This window comes from Cyclospora cayetanensis, unplaced genomic scaffold (genome assembly GCF_002999335.1).
Source record: "Cyclospora cayetanensis isolate NF1_C8 unplaced genomic scaffold, CcayRef3 CcayRef3_contig_7, whole genome shotgun sequence".
Lineage (NCBI taxonomy): Eukaryota > Apicomplexa > Conoidasida > Eucoccidiorida > Eimeriidae > Cyclospora > Cyclospora cayetanensis.
This window is the reverse complement of record NW_020312700.1, coordinates 295,789-312,308: the sequence shown is the minus strand read 5'-3', so window position 1 is coordinate 312,308 and position 16,520 is coordinate 295,789. Positions and strand designations below refer to the sequence as shown.

Sequence of the window (16,520 nt, the reverse complement as noted above, 5' to 3'; positions counted from 1 at the left end):
ATATCTTGTATCTTCCTACGTGCAGGACTCCGTATGCATTTCGTTTTCGGTGTCTGTATTCAGCAAGAATTGTGTCGCTCTCCCCGTATACTTCCGCATCCTCACACTGTAAGCTTCCCGCTGCTTCCAGTGGTTTTCAAACAAGAAATGGCTACGATTTGGCAGTGCAAGTGTCTGGGATATGAGGCGGCGCAGGCTACCATGTGCCTTATTGGCTTTTGCTATACTCTCCCCCTGCTGTCAGTGTAGGCACTTTCCGATATAACTGGCACTGGCGGTCAAGCTCGGTCCATTCGCCTACCGAGCTACCTCAATCTTTGCTCCTATCTAGCTTCTTGCTGCACACTGTCTACGTTACTCTAGATATGTGTCTACTTGTCCCCTTTGTCTTTTTGTTGGGGTTTCCTGAAAAAATGGTGCCTAGACGGCAGCATCCTTCCACAGCTTCTAGAAACTTCTATGCAAGTGTTCTGCGTCCTTTGTCGACTCCAAAAGAACATAACACCAGATAAATCCATGCTAAGGGTACCGATGGGGCCTGCGATGGGTAGGGGTGCATGGGGGATTGCACAGCGTTTTCTCTAGAAGGGTTTCAGGACGCTTTGATATCCCTAGACGGGAGTGCTAATGTACCTGCTGTAGGAGGGAGATGTGAGCCGCATGAAGGCCTCTGTTTTCTCTGCACCTCCTTCTGGCCCTGCTCTTGCTCTTGGCGAAATAGTTTGAAGGACGGCTGCTGCTCCTTCTGCTGCAGTGCTATCTAAGTGGTGCTGCACTGGACGCGTGGCAGCCAATGGCTCTAGCGGCACCCGTGGTATGGATGGCTGCCGTGCTCTAGCTGGACAGCCAGCGGCAGCAGTGGTCACAGCAGTAGCCGCAAGGGGCTCGCTCCAAAGTCCATCGGCTGAAGAGGGCCTCGCAGCAAAAACGTCAACAAGGTTGCTGGAATGGCGTATCCTGATGGTGTCTCTCCCGTCGATTACTCCTGATGCTTGCCGCGGATGTTGCTCCCGCTGCTCAACCACTTCTTGCCTGTCTGTTAAAAGGGCTGCGTTCAACCGGGGCGGGGGAGGCCTTCGCGTCCCTTGGAGGGGGGCGGAACCTTGACCCTGCTGCTTCTGTGCTTCTTGTTTGCAAGATCCTGCAGGAAGACCGAAAACACAACCAGCTTCTTTGGTGAGATTTCCTTTTGAGTTTCTTTAGCTTTGTTGTGTCTGCTTTCGTAGACAGAACGGGCAGCTAATTTCCAAAAGCTTTTCAAATAACAGCCCAGACCTACCGGTAGAGCCCTCGTTACACCTAACAGGGGCCTCCAGATCTCCGAGGAATGGATGCCCGAGAGGGTTGCAAGAGCAACAGTTTCCACCGCCGCTCAAAGGCTTTAAAAAACGCACAACGCATAAACAGCAAGAAGAACAGATACCCTTTGCACATACATAACTCTTATCTGGATCGCTGGCGTGCTTTCACCCGGCTTTGGTGAACACTTCCCGGAGCTAGCGAGTGATACCGTTAGACTTGTGGCATTGCATCCAAGCATCAACACGACTTGACCACAAAAAATTAATAATGAATAGAGAGCCTGTTGGATTGCAGCCTGCTTCTATCAACTATCCATGTGAAAGTAGTTGCGCTCACGGTTTGTGGTTCCCGAGAATGGGATGCAGCACCCGAGACTGTTTGACTCCGCTGCTTAAACCATTGTTTCAGCTGCTTCAGTGCTGCAGAAGCACCAAGTGGCATGCTGTAGCGTTGCTGCAGTCGCTGTTCCAAGAGCTCCCTCTGGGCCTGGACGCCTCGATCCCTTTCCGTGATAGCAGAAGTTGCAACACCGCTGTAAGCGCTGCTGCTGCTGCACCCAGGCACCTGACTGCTGCTGCTGCACCCAGGCACCTGACTGCTGCTGCTGCTCCAGGTGCTGCAACTGCAGGCCTCAGTAGATGAAAAGCAGGGGGCAGGGCTGTACGGGGGGGACTCTTTAGACCGCGCCGCAAGGGCGCTTGCCACGTGTTGCTGCAGCTTCGGGGAGCCCCACGAAACCGAAGGAATGGCAATTTTTGGACAGTGGCGTGATGTAGCAGCATATGCCCACAAATCTTGAGCTTTAAAGCTGCTGCCGCGGTGCTCCCGGTGTAAATGTGTCTGCTTTTGTCGCTGCACGTTATTGGTGCGAAATTGTCTGTTCAGCACATGTTGGTGGTGCTGCAACAGCAAACGCTGCTGCTCCTGCAGCAGCCTCTGTTTGTAGTCGATTTCCGCTGATGCTTCCGAAGACAAGAGCTCCCCTGCATGCAGACACGTCCGCCGCCTTGCCTCAAGGGGCCGTTCGGGAACCGCCATTGCTTCTCGGGTTTCCCACCCCCTGGAAATCCGAGGTGTATCCACGGCTGGCGGGGTCCTTCTCCAGGCTCTAAAGTCCATGGAAGGCGCGTCTGGGAGCAACTCCGTTAGCGCTCGTGTGTCTTCGCAGCTTCTGGAGCAAAAGCGGTGAGGGGTAAACTCCTTATGCTTGAATTGGGGTCGCTCACCGGACAGCTGCGAGGTAGGCGTCCAGCAGAGGCGGCCTCGCTGTGGGCAGCTTCCTGATTTCCCCAGATCCTCTGAGCGAGCCAACAGAGAACGTCGATATTTCTCGTTATATTCAGTTTGGACTGAAAGCTTCCTCGGCAGCTGTCCATGCAAAGACGAAGGGAAACTTGCGGATCCCAGAGAGGGCACCATGGCAACAACCTGACTCCCTCTGAGAACTTTATGGGGCGCCCAGAACAGCCGTTGCTGAGCCTGCTGAAGAGCTGCAGCAAGGGCGTGGCGATCTGCAAGCGCACTGTCAGTTTGTGAGCAGCCACTCTCGGAAGAGCATCCAAGTTCTTTTTTGAGAGAAGCTCGCTTCCCGGGAGCTTTCTGAGGTTTTGAGAACGCCTCCGGATTGCTTGAACTTTGCGTGCGGGCCTCCTCGTATTCCATAGATAACTCTTCTGGGTGCTCTGCAGTTTCAGCTGCAGACGCCTTGTGCAGATGACTAGCTGGGGCTTCTCGCACATTGGAAGGTTCTGTATTCTTGGGGGGCCTCAGCAGCCCCACCATGGATGAGACAGTTTCCTGCAATTGTTCCGCCCCCGTTACATACGAGGTGCTTGGCTTTGAGCCCTTATGGGCATCTGCGTGTGGAGTGTCTGTGGTGCATCCCTTAAAGGCCCCCCTCGCAGGAGGATGCCCCTTTGGGAGATACGAGCGTGCTGCAAGAAGCCCATTGGATTCAGACTTTAGGGTGCCTTTGCAGCGGGCTTCGAGCTTGTGGAGAGATAGAGAGCTCCAAAGCGCACCTTTTTGCAGGGTCTCGCCCTTTGGTTTGCTGAGGGGGCGGAGTATATCCCTCAGACCCTCCAGGAGCGCAACTTTCTGGCGGACACCCCCCGCCATCCCCGAGGTGTGCGGAATCCCCAAAGAAGGCCTTTTTGGAGAGGCATCATTGCTCGGGCTTCTTCTATAAACAGAAGCAAACAAATTTGGTTCAGGAGGACGGGCACTCCTGTCTTCAGCCAAGGGAGTACCCAGCGAGGCAGAGGCAGCGGTGAGGGAGCCTCTCCCACTGCTTGTACTGGTGCTCCTGCTGGGTTCTCTGTATTCGGATGGAGATATAACGCCTAAAAGGTCTCCTGTCTCCGCCTCCTGTTCCAGCATCTGCAACAGCTGGGAGCTGGTGGGCCTCTTTGGGCAGTCCGTGGTAGCGCACTCAGTGGGAAAAGCAAAGAAGACAGGGCCCCTCAAAGATGGAGGAGCCTCAGAAGCCAGCTCTGTTGCACTCATTGCAGCTATGGAGGCAACGTCTGTCAGAGATGCCGCTTATCATGCACCAGGGCAAGGGGCTCGAGGTGACCCTGGCGACTGTGGTCGCACCGCTGCAGGGGAAAATGCAGCCCGTAGAAACACAGCTGGTCCCCCCTACGTAAAAATTATTCAGAATAAGACAGATACTGGGAGCTGTGCTGGACTATTCAACAGATTTGTCGGCGATGCTGTGTCCACGGCTACCGCTGCTGCCGCCAGTCGAGACCTGTAGAGACATTCGAAGAGGCGCAGCGGCATTGATGACCCTTCCTTCCAGTACATCCCTCCGGTTGGGCAAGGATCTCCAAGGGCCTGAAGAATCCTGGATATAATATAGCAGAAGATGCTCACAGACCCCAGGTGCAGTGTAGCATGAGGCACGGACCGCTGCTGTTGCTTTGTCGTCGGCCTCCGTGCAGCCCGTCTTTGAGGTGTGTCTGGTGCAGTCTGTGCGTCACTGAAATCCAGGAAAGAGATATTTCAATACACGAACAATGGGGGACGGTTGCTCAAAACTTGCTGCAGCGCCCTGAATGCGGAGGCCTGTAGTTGCTGCCGCTGCGGCTGCCGGTGCTGCTGCTGGCGCTGCGGTTTAGCGATAGGGAGTTAAGCTGTCGAATTTGTTCCCGCGTAGCTGAGAAATTTTAAAAGTCTGTTGACACAGCATCACAAGCAGAGGAATCCTTAACGCATATCCCTAATTTCCGAACTTCGAACCAGGGACTGTCTCCTACCTTCCATGGTGAGAGTCTGTCCAAGTGTGTAGGGTCTTTTGCCAAAACCTGCACCGTGAGTGCCAGCGATGCGTTTGGGCATACAATGCCTTGGCTACACTGGCTCTTTGCGGCGGCCATACTGGTGGCTAGTTGAGGTAGTTTGTCTCGAGGTCAGTGGAGGAAATACTAGGGTGCAAGGAGTGGTGTACAGCCAAAGGCGAACCCTTCGCAAACGGGTAGTCTCCAGCTAGAACTGCGCAGATAGGACAAGCATTTCACTGTGTAAGTATGTAGCTTTCGTCTCTCGTGGTTCGTAGACGATGAGATGTGCAAAAAGAAGAGGTAGATGCCGTCTCAGGGATAGACACTGGCTCACGCATCTAGTCGCCGGCTTTTGCAGTCTCATTATTCTTTCCTGAGTGTCGAGTCTCTAGTGCACTCCTATCAAGGCGCTTGTACCCGGTTAAGCTGCACATGAACAGTTAAAAGATTTGTATTTTCTAGTTATCTTCAAGTAAGAACGAGAAAAGAACGGACTAATTGATTTGTCTGCTAGGATATTTTGTTTATTGCAGAATACTGTTAGCTTGACACAATAAGACGCATTGTTGTTTGACACTGCGTTAGATATTCCATGGAGCTGGCTGTGAATGCTCGGATTGCATGGATGGTAGAGTTTCGCACACACTGGCCGTCCCTCTCCCATCCTCTCGGGAACTCTGAGCGCCGCGGTCAGGGCAAGGTGGTGGTTCTCTTGAGAAACTGTTAGTAAAATTCAACTACACTTTTTGAGTCTAAAGTTAAGTGTCTCCCTGGGGAGACCTTAGAAGGACAGTTATAGTGCCTCCAAGCCAAAGAAAAAACTCCTCGATTATTGGCCTAGTAAGGCTGCCAAGACCTTAAAATGCCCCAGTGAACAAGAGGGTAGCGCTGTTGAGTTAGGATCGTCCTGGCAGAGTCAGTTATCTACGCTTGTTGCTGCAGCCCGCCGAAGCGCAGCCGCAAGTGCCAAGCAAAGTGATGGGGCTCCGCCACCCTCTGTTTGCGGGAGCTCCCGTTGGGAGGAAATGAACGCACCCGAGGAACCCTTTTGCTCTTCAATTATTCTCGCAAGGCAGCACACAAGGCTTTTTAGTTCCTTCCTCAGGGTAAGCACGAGCTGCAGGAAACACAAAAGCAGCGACGACGCAGGAGGAAGAGAGCTACAGACGGTCCCGCCTACAGAGAGAGAAACCAATCCAGCAAAATGTGAGAGTGTTAGCAACGAAAGAGACTCCGAGCAACCAAGAGGTATCCTGTGAAAGGTGCAAGGCAGAAGAGCCTAAGCGCAAATATTTGGTAGCGGGAAAGGAACGGGCCAGCTGTACAAGAGGTGAAGAGAATGCAGCAAACAATGAAAGCCAGACACAAGCGGGGGGACTATGTTGAGCTTACGCTGGTACAAGCTTCTCTCCCCACTGTATTTTCTTGAGGGGGGAGAAGGGGCTGTCCACCCTTCTTGGAGCAGTTCGTAAGAAACCACTGGCGTAGCCCGACTGGCAAAAACGCAGGACCCCACGTTCCGACCTCCTGTTGCTGCTGCTGTTGCAGGGCACTGGCAATTCCCTTGAGTGTCTCATCGCAGACCACAGCAAATGCACACAGACGAGCGAATGAACACTCATCTCTAGTGCTGCCACCAGTGCTGGGGGCTCCTCCCTCGGGTTGCTCTGCTGCATAGGCGAAAGCAGCTGTAGCACATACGGCGGAGAGCAGGCCCTGAGGACGCCTATGTGGAGGCATCTCTCCAAGCCTTTCCTCCTCGGAAGAGCTAAAGGAGCAGTGCCCACAGACACACAGCAGGGCCCCCCCTACGAGGGTGCTTTCCCGAAAGGAAGCCCTAACAGCCGTTGTTGCTCTTACCACCAAGCTGTTGAAGCCACTGCTGGAACCTCCCTCCTGCAGGGGCGCGTGTAGGAGGGCCCCCTGAGCTCCCAAGTGGCAGAAGAGAAACTCCAGAGCCACCGCAAAGGCCCTAGGAGGAGAGTTAAGAAGCCAGCAGCTCTCGCTCTCTGCGTCTCCGCAGCTAGCACTGCATTTGGCTTGTCGCCTTACGTCGAAGGGCTCCCCCGGAGGGTCCCAAGAGACGCTTGCCAAAGGGGGTAGCAATTCGCTGCTGGCGGCGCAGAAGAAACAGACAGAGGCGGAGACGCGGGCTCCCTGCCAAATCGCCAGTGCAGGAGAATCCACAGAGCCGAAGCCTCCTTCGTTGGCTTGTGGTGATGCGGCCTCGCAAGCAGTAGCCCCCGGGCCACATGCCTCTTGGCAAAGAGGCAGCACAAAGCGAGCAAGGGCGTCGCCGCTACCCAGAAGGGAGAGGCTTTTGCCTGAGGGCCGTATAAGCTGAAGCAGCGCCTCCCGCCTGTGGGAATCGGCCCCTAACAGGTGCGTAGCTGCCTCCCGCAGCAGCGCCTCTAAGCAAAGAGGCCCCTTAAAGCTCACGACTTGCTCCTTCCGTTGCTGCTTGGAGGCAACAGAAGCAGGACCTTCTCCGTAGGTGCCTTCCCGTGCAGCGAAGCCGAATGGTTTCGTGCTCTCAAGGAGGAGACTGGCCACGACTCGACACGCCAGAGGGCCTTCGTGGGGGCCCCTAGACATTCCTGGGGATTCCTCAGTCTCGAGGATGGCGTCAGAGGGGTCCCTGCAGGCTTGTGATCCAGGTAATTTTAGGAGGCAGCTGATGAGGGGAGCAGCGAAATGCGATGCCGCTAGGAGTCGACTCTTTGGGGAGCTTCCCGGAGGATCCCACTGCACAATTGCTGCTCCTGAGCTTCCCGAATTACAGTGGGAAGCAGGCGCCATTACCAAATTTACTGGGGGATCATCTAAGCAAAGAGCGTCGTAACAGCAGCTCCCTGCTGCTTCTGCCGAGTCTCCTGCAGCAGGCAGGGACGCCTTGGAAGGCCCTTCTCTGCCGGCTGCCCTGTGCGCCTCGAAAGGCTGAGGATGCGACAAGCCTGCACAAAGAGTGTCGCTGCTGCTCCCACTGGTGCCTCCACTGGTGCCTCCACTGGTGCCTCCGCTGTTGCCGTTCACGGTGTATCGCCGCCCCAAGCCGAAGGGGAAGAGGCAGCAGCGAATGACATGAGGCATGAGGTGGGGCAACGCTTCTCTTGCTGTCACCGCGGTTGTGGCAGCAGAGACACAGGCAAGAGCCGCTTCTGCACAAGGCAGTGGCAGTCGTGCAACAAGTGGTAGGCCTTCCGATGGAGACGCAGACGGATAGAAGAAGATCTCCGATAGTACAGATAAGAACGTAGTGGGAAGGAGACGCCTAAGAAACCGCAACACTCTATGCAGGTCGCTTGTCCTCAGGCACCAGTAGGGGGCGTCAGGAACATAAAATCGGAGAGCGGCAAGAAGCTTAGACGCCGCACATAGGCAGAAGGACGGACAGCGGCTGCAGTGCAAAGATTGATCGATATAGGGTCAGCAGGAAAACCAGGAAGAATGGCAATGCTGGTAGGACGGAAGCTGGAGGCTTTTGTTGTACGTACTCTTTGGATGGAGATAACAGCACTGCCCTTCCCGCAAGCAGAAAGAGGCGACACCAGGCTGCAGCCTCAGAGGCTGCGTGTTGCCGTCTTTCAGGGGAACCACCCGCGGCAGTCCATGCAGCCTCTCCAGCACGACATAAACCGCCTCCTGCAGCAGCTGCAGCAGCAGTACACCCTGCTGCAACCAGAGTGAGTCCTTTACTCCAGACCTGAAGGTGGGCACACTGCTTCTGCGGCCGGTGGCTTTTGGCAGCAACTGATGCAGAAAGTGGGCCTGCCCATGCCGCTGGAGGTAGGTGGTGCTGTGCATTTATGGCTTCGGAGAGTATTCTCTCGTATAAGGGCATCACTGCAACAGGCAGCTGCAGCGATAGCGCCTGAGCGTCAAATCCCAAGAGCAGTAGCAAAAGAGGAGAGAGCAGCGCAGGAGCCTGCAAAACGTACGATTCGACTCCCTCCTGCTGCTGGTGCGGCGTGTCATCGCTGGAGGAGGCAGTCTCTGCATCAGAGGGAGAACTCAGGATCTCTGAAGAGGGCACAAGAACAGAAGGAGCAGAATTGAGAGGCGACTCTCTGCGTGCTGCTGATGTTGCCGCATCGACGCGAGTAGGAGCGGCACGCGCAGCTCTGGCTGAGTGATCGGCGTTGCTGGTGCAATCATCCTCGCTAGTGTCATCGCTAATCTCCACAACCTGCTGAGCGTCAACAGAAGAGACAGGCTCATGCCGTGGAGTGACCAATGTAACGCCACCACTGTTGCACTTAGCCGTCACAGGCTGGCTGGAGTCCGGTGGGGCTGTAGCAGCCGCTGCAGCATCGAGCTCCTCTTCCATCAATGGTGCTGCCATTGTGTCTGCCGCAGTTGACGCAATACTCTGCCTGTCGCAGCCCTCTTGTAAGGCTCCAATCCGCAACAATTGTATCGCATTACTGCTTCCGCAACACAGGAGCTGCTGCTGCTTCTGCAGGAGCATCTCCACGGTTCCCAACCATAAAGCTTCTAGGGCCTTCCCAAACAGAGCGAGTGCTTGTGCGGGTCCTCCCGTTTCTGCTGCTGCTTCTTGCTGCTGCTGCTGCTGCTGCTGCTGCTTGCGGTGTTGGAGTCGCTCTTGATTTTTCTTGCTCAGCTTCTGTCCAGCGATAGACGGCGCCGAGGGCCACCCCCCAGGGCCCCCCCGTTGGCTTGACGCAGCCGCGGCAGCCAGCGAGGATTGCAGTTGCTGTAGAGACAGCAGCACAGCCAGTTGTGGTCTGCTGCTGGAAGACCCCTGCGCCTGCTTCTGCTCTCGCTGCAGAGGGTGGCCATTAGGTCGGGGTGTCGGCTGCGACTGAGAGGCCCCACCAACCGCCTCTGTCTGCGGCACCTGCTGAAACAACTCCTGCCGCTCGCCCTGCTGTTTCTGCAGCAGGAGTGCAGCATTATTGACAAATAAGGAGCGCTGCAGTCTGGCCACTCCCCTCTGCAGGCCGGCTGACGAAATGTGCATCAGCAGCCGACTGTTCTCGCTGCAGCAGCAACTGCACGCGTAAGTCTGCGGCCCCGTTAGCAGCCACTGCAACAGAGATACCTGAGAAGTCAGCAGTGGCAAGCCATCTCCCTGCGCGTCCCCTGTAGGGGCCCCTTGAGGAGTTGGCGCCCTCAGGGAAAGGGCGAGGTCGAGGAGTTGCTGAAGCAGGTAGCGAAGCTGACGAGGACACGGAAAATGCTGCAGTGTCGCCCGAGAAGGCCCCGACGGGTTCCCCGAGAGGCCCCTCTCTCGAAGCCGTCCGACCCCCACGGCGAATAACACGTAGGACTTCCTTGCTCCCATTGGGAGAGAGACATAGCATCCCTGCTGTTCATGCGGCTCCAGCTGTTGGTGCTGCGATTGTTGAGGGGCGGCGAGCTGCAGGAGATGCTGCTGTGTCTTGGCCGCTGTTGCCGCCACATAGACGACAGCGGCTGCTGCGGCGGAGAGCAGCGCAGCACGAAGCGGAGGCCCCCAAATTCTCAGAGCGCCAACTGCTGGCTCTCCCTGTCGGTGAAGGCCCTGTGTAGAGGCCCCTTCACTGCTTCCCGAGGTGCCGCTCGGCAGCCTCAGAGATTCGTTCCTTGCAGCGGCTGCCTTATCTAGGATCCCCAATACCTCGGGGCCTCCTACAAGGGCTTCCAAAGGGGCAGACAGTAGGCGGCAAATCAGAGAAACCAGAGAGGAGGCTAACTCCGAGACTGCCTGCTGCACCGACGGGGGGCCCTCATAATCTAGCAGATCCAACAGAGAAGGCACGACATGGGACAAGAAGGTCTCCATGTGCTGTAACACACCAGAACCATCACACACACAGACACACGTAGACACATACACACATGCATGCATGCATTGTGTGTGCTATATACAGACTGACATATATACACACATACGTACATAAATACTTACATATTTACCTACCTACACATACATACATACACATGCATACACACACCACATACCAACACCGAGAGGAACACCTTGCTCAAAACTCTTTCACTAACTCTCCCCTCCAAACTTGCACAAACGCAACCAGTAGCAGCTACTTGTCGCGCTTCGACGTACCGGTACCTGCTGCACGTGCTGCTGCTTGTGCTGCTGCCTCTTCCGCTCGTTTGCCGCGGATAGCTGCGCAACGAGGGGCCTCATAAGGGGCCCAACCCCCGAGCGTGAGGGCCTCTCCTCAGGGGCCCCGTTTCCATCCGTATCTCCGAAAAGCAGCAAATGAAAAACGTTGCAGCACTGCTGCATCAGCTGCAGCTGCTGCAGCGCGTCTTCTTGCTGCTGGGAGCCGATGCCCTCTCCCTTTTTTGTGCTTGGGGTTAAAGGGACAGCACGTTCGTCCTGTTGCAACGGCAGCCGCACCAACACAATGTATAGCAATCATGGCGGACGTAGTTCAACGCAAAAGAAGAAGACAGAGGAGCGCAACAGAGCAGTAAGATCCAGTCCACAACGACGCCAGAGCAGCGGCATAGCAACGAACCAGAAGGTTATGGATCTGCTGTAGCCAGCAGTCGCAGCAGCAGCCGAAAAGCTGCAAAAGCAGCGCTGTCTGTCCATTGCCTCCAATTTCTTCCGCAGTGGCGGAAGCAGCTGTGTATCCCCCTAGTTGCGCTGTAGTGCTACACTGCAGCGCCTTGAGCTGCGCGACACTGAGGCTTGCGGCCTCTTCTTCTCCGGCGAGAACCGAACGAGAAATACCGACAGGCCCCTCTGATGAGAGGTGTGGCGACAACAGACGCAGCAGCAGTGGCAACCCCAACGCAAGGAAGGCCCCCTTTCCAGCGGACGCTACCACAACCCGCAGGACGTGGAACGGCAGCTGCAGCGCAGACATCGGAAATCGTATTTCATGCTACCACCCTCCAGTGGGCAGCCGAAGGCTTGGATCTCGAACGAGAGACTCAGAGTGCATAGAAACGCATGGCAGTGTGCGAAAGTGACGCATCACGCAGCGGGATGATGCCGTTACAGCCGCTTTTCGAACGGCACAGACTACAACCACAGTAGCTAAAATTAGCAGTGGCAGCAGCGCCAGATGTAGCGGCATAGCCGCTTTAAAAGCAGCAGCAGCAATATGCAAAGGCGTTCCTGCTTACATCTGTGAGGCTGAGCGTAATCGCAGGGATTCGATGAAGGCAGAGGGATGCCAGGCGAAGACCGTCAGCCCTTATGCGACTGTCCACAGAGGTCAAGCAGCTGAGTTACACAGGTGGACAGGAGAGCAGCAAGGCAAAATGCCTCACGCATGCACGCGCAACTGTAGCAGTCAGAAATGCTAGCACCCACTCATTGTGCCTCCTGTGTTTCTACCAACGAAGTGTGCTAGCTCATTAGGATGGCCACATTTACCGCCGACGTCGTCCCTGTGCTACATCGGCATCAACACGAGCAGCAGAAGCAGCAGCAGAAAAGCGCAGACCTAAAAGACCTACTTCTGGAAGGAGGCAGCAAGTAGGGTTCTAAAAGGTAGCAACGACTTGACTGCTCGCGCATCGGCTGAGAGAGTATCCGCCTCCCTGCTTCCGGTGCTGTTGCTGCAACTTCCGACGGCTTGAATTAGACCGCAGAAACAAATCAGCAGCTGATGCCGACACTCGCTGTCTTCGTCTGCTGCCAAGCTCAGCAGCACAGGTAGGACCAGCGGTAGCAGCGTCACCGGTTGCAGCCCTCTAGAGACACCACCATCCTGCTGCTCTTGCTGGCGGAGTGCAGCAAAACAGGCAGTGAGGCGTTTGAGGCCCTGAAGCCGCTGCAGCGGCGACGAAAGAGACACCTACAAGCAAAGCCCACCAGCGCACAAAGAAGAGCACGAGCCAACTGGGCGCTAGGAGGCCGTCCTACGTGGTACAGGCCATGGGCAGGCCGCCTAGCTCCATTCTCACACTTCTGGCAGCTCCCTCGCCAGCTTCTGCAACACGAAAACCTCCCAGCCCTAAAGAGGCAGAAGGGAGAAGCCACTTCTGCGCCTTTTTGGTTAGAAGCAGATTCTTCTGAGCGCAAAGCCTTCGGGAAGCGTCCAGCCTATAAGGCGCCAGCTCACCTTTTTGAGGGCCTCGTCAACGCTTGCCTGCGTGGAGAACTGGCTAAAGGCCGCCCCTGCAGCAGCAGCTCTGACCTCTTCCTCCCACTGCTGGAAGTGCTGCTCTGCTCTGGCAGCCGCTGCAGCTAGAAGGTGCCTCTTGACCCTTACCTCCACCTGGGTATGCGAAGGGGGGAGCCTCTTCGGAGCACCCACTTTCTGCCTTTTCTTGGGTCCAAAGTCGGACGCAGCAGCGCCTCCCCCCGCGTGCTTTTGTCGCTTCTTTCCGTGGTGGTCACGCCTCATCGTTCCTGTGACAGCTCTCTTTGCTGCTGTGAAGCCCCTGCCTGCCCGCCTGTCCGCTTCCCCCCTGGGATCCTCAGCTGCTCCTTTTCCTGGCTCGCGCTCGTGGAGGAACCGCGCAATTCTCTCGCAGTCTTCTCTACAGAGTGTCTGGCCATAAGTCTCTGCGTGGCTTCCTCGAAAGGCTTGGCCTGCCGCTGGAACCCGCTGGAAGTCGCTGCCTCCACAAGGGGGTCACAACCGAGGCAAGGAGAACAAGCCCGTAGCGGAGGGGCCCTCTTACTGCTTCAGAGCCCCACCACTACTGCTGCTCGGCTTTAATTATCATAGTGGAGGTTACTCGAGGTGTACGCGCGGCTGAGCAGGGGGAAGGGACACCCAACGGGCAACGGCCCACAGGGAGCACCAGGCCGGCTGCTCAGAGCGCCGAAATCCTCCAATCGCTCGCACAAAACAAAAATGCTAAAGGTATTATCTCAAAATATGAAGAACAGTGCAGGGATAACTCCTGAATAATCGGCAAAAAACACTGACGGCCAACAGGCGTGTGGGTCCCGGGGGGCCCCACACGTCAATGACCCAATCGAGTTTGGGTACCCTTGCAGGGGCCCCTCCTCTCCGAATTTTCAATAGACAAACAAGACTTTTGACTTCTGAATGTGTTGTCGAATTGACATTTGCTCACTTAAGGATGGGTCGGACGGCCTTTGTTGGTCGCCTGCTTCCAACCACCCAAGAAGACGCGAACCTGTGCACAACACCATGCAGCGGGCCCCCTTCAGACTGCGACTTTTTCTACTATGCTGCCTGGATTTCACAACTAGAGAGCCATTTTAAAAAAAAGTGGTGTGCACGCCTTGGTGGCTGCAAAGAAGGTATGACATAACAGTCCAACACAACGCTGTGGGTTTTAGCAGTTGAGGCTGCTGGTTGTGCAATTAGCTTGGGTCTCTCGGAGTGCTTAGAGGATCCAGCAACGTGCAACCTATTAGTCCTTAACATATCATGCTGAGATTTAGGGGGCTGGGTGAGGGTTAAGGCAAAGGGGGAACTCTTTTGGAAAACACGCAGTCAGTTCCACGAAGTTTGTATCGAGTTTGAACTCAAGTACGTCCGTACAGAGGCCTTAGAGGAAGAGTTACACTCTACTTGTTGATAGGGGTCCTCTTCCTGTTTGCTTCAATCGAGACGCAATGGTCTGGTTCCCCTTAGAAGACTCTCGGGCGCCCACTAGTATGAGCTCCCCATAAGGAGACTGATGGTATCCGCACAGCATGCGCTGTACACGCGTCTTTTCATCCACGCTGTCACCCACCTTCAAGAGAAACCAAAAGCGCCTTTAAATTCGCGTTGCTGTTGTGCACGTTTTTCTAAAAAGATCTATTGAAACCATATTCTAAAAAACTCAAAAAACACCATCAAAGGCCAGATACCCTCTGAAAAAAGGTTCCAACGCTGAGCTCCCACCTATCCTTCAAATCTTGGCGGTGCGTTCGGGTGTACAGACGCCCCAAAAGGATTCTATGATGCGCCCCTGCTCAAAGGTCCCTAAGGTCCCTTCAGGGCAGTAGAACCCCGCAGGCAAATTGCAAAGGAGGCTGCGATCTGCCTACATTGGACAGTGGGGCCTTGAATCGAAGACAGAGGCATAGAACAAGCCTTAGTGCAGAGCTGTTGTATAGGAAAGCAGCAGCAACTGCCTTCGTAGCCTCAAGGGACCAAGGTGCGACAAAACAAGCAGCCACACACACAGCAGGAGCCACAGCAGCAGCAGCGACAACGTTGGGCAGCACTAGTCGGAGTCACTGGAAGGCATGTCTCGATCTGTCTCTGCTTGCTGCAGCAGAAATCCCCAGTCACTATTTGCAATTTCCTCTGCCGAGGGGGAAAGCGACAGCAGCGATCGCAGGGCCCCGCGTCGCTCGGTGAGGAGACGGCTGCGTCTGCGCTGGAGTCTCTCTCGGTGCTGCAGCAGACAAACAGAGACAACGCAAGTACCCCATAACGCACAAGAGGGCCACACTGGCAAACAAATTCGAAAGCTGAATTGGCTAGGTCAAGGAGCGCTGCAGCAACACGGGCGAGGAGGAGGGTGGCGCACATGGCTGGCCATCTAGGCGAAAAGGACGGCGAAAGGGCAGACTAAAGACATCCATAACGGGGCAGGGCAGTAGCTAGCAGCTCATAAGGGACAGAAGGAGTGTTAAAAAAGAGGTAGGGGCGAAGAAAGAGACAAAGCGGCTTCGGAAGGCTGCGTGCGATACAGCGAACGAGCAAGGCCGGCATGGAGGGGTCGGCAACGGAAGGACTCTAGAGAGGCCAAAGGCTTAAATCGTCGGAGGAAATTTTTGGTGCTCGTTGCAACTGACTTGCCACAGAAAGACGCAAATCTGTTCGGCGTCGAGGGCAACGAAGGACTCCCCAATCAGAAACCAATCATCCAAGAACCCGCAGGGCTCACTCATCATGCTCGTATTGCTGCTGGCTGTGGCGGAAGCCGTAACTGTCCCCCCCGCTTCGCCCCTCCTGTACGCGCCTAATGCTTCGCGCACCTTCTCCAGCTGCTCACTGACGGCCAGTACCAACTGCATTAACCACAACAAGCCGCAAAGCCAATTTGGAAGCTGCCAAGAATCAAAGAGTCTTCTGTGCGGCAGAAACTCTGGAGGGAGCCACTCTGCCCACCCCGAGCTCCTCTCGTCCCCCCTCACCGGGGAAGTTCCATGAAGTTCAACTAGCAGCAGTGTGCGAAGAAAAGGGGCCGGGCCTCAAACCCCAAGGCTTACGCGGTTGAGAAGAAGCACTTTTTCTGCGGCAAAATTGAGCTGTAGGATGCGCTGGGCATGCGGAGAGGCGCAGCTCGTTAGATCTCCGGGCATGTACGTGTGCATCATGAAGATTTGTAAGTTCGGCTCGCACGCTGCGCACCGACAGCTGAGAAGCCCAGGATAAGACGTTACTGAAATAGGGTAGTAAAACTAACGACGTCTGGAAATAAGGAGCATGCAGGAACAGTCTGCCGTCGATTGCCGGTTCGATGGGGGGCCAAGGGCCCCCGGGCCCCTCCTGAGTTGTTTACCGTTCTGCATGCGAAGGGTGCAGGAAGAAAAAGAAGCCACTAAAAATTGTTCTAGGATCCGGTCACTTTAAATCAACACCAGCGAGCCTATCCATGTGTAGAAGCTCGTGAAATTGATCTTAAAGCCCCCTCAGGAGAATGGCAGTGTCAGGGTCCTGGCTGGGAAGTCGAGGTCGTGTATACCCCCAGATTCATTCCATGGCAGAATATTATTACGACATGGCAGAATATTATTACGAAGGAATACTGATTGAGCTGCGTGTTTGAAGGCTTCAGAATCTGCAGCAAGCTGGCTTCCAGTGCGTATTGTAATGGTTTGCCTTAAAGTCACTGTATCTTCTGCCGACCTGCTACCTGCGGCAAACGCTTTACATAGAGGGGCCAGGCCGTTTATCTCCGTATGTTTCGTCCGCATATTATTGCTCTAATACGGACTTTCTATCCAGACAGTACTCTTTCTTTTGTTAACGTGGGGGACATGGTGCCCTCTTCACCCTCGTAGATCCTCCCTCTACCAATTTCAAT

At 55.3% G+C, this 16,520-nt stretch overlaps 2 protein-coding genes across 2 annotated transcripts; both read right to left on the bottom strand.

Moving 5' to 3' along the window:
• Positions 1–5,963: 5,963 nt before the first annotated feature.
• On the bottom strand, positions 5,964–10,737 carry LOC113146864. Its single transcript, XM_026335474.1, has 3 exons — positions 10,660–10,737; positions 8,081–9,348; positions 5,964–7,983 (listed from the first exon to the last, which is right to left on the bottom strand). Exons 1-3 carry the CDS (start codon positions 10,735–10,737, stop codon positions 5,964–5,966), a joined length of 3,366 nt encoding a protein of 1,121 aa, XP_026191259.1.
• Positions 10,738–14,708: 3,971 nt separating this feature from the next.
• LOC34620781 lies at positions 14,709–15,807 on the bottom strand. The gene is made up of 3 exons (XM_026335436.1): positions 15,703–15,807; positions 15,286–15,501; positions 14,709–14,882 (listed from the first exon to the last, which is right to left on the bottom strand). The coding sequence occupies exons 1-3, from the start codon at positions 15,805–15,807 to the stop codon at positions 14,709–14,711; spliced, it is 495 nt and encodes a 164-aa protein (XP_026191221.1).
• Positions 15,808–16,520: the final 713 nt, after the last annotated feature.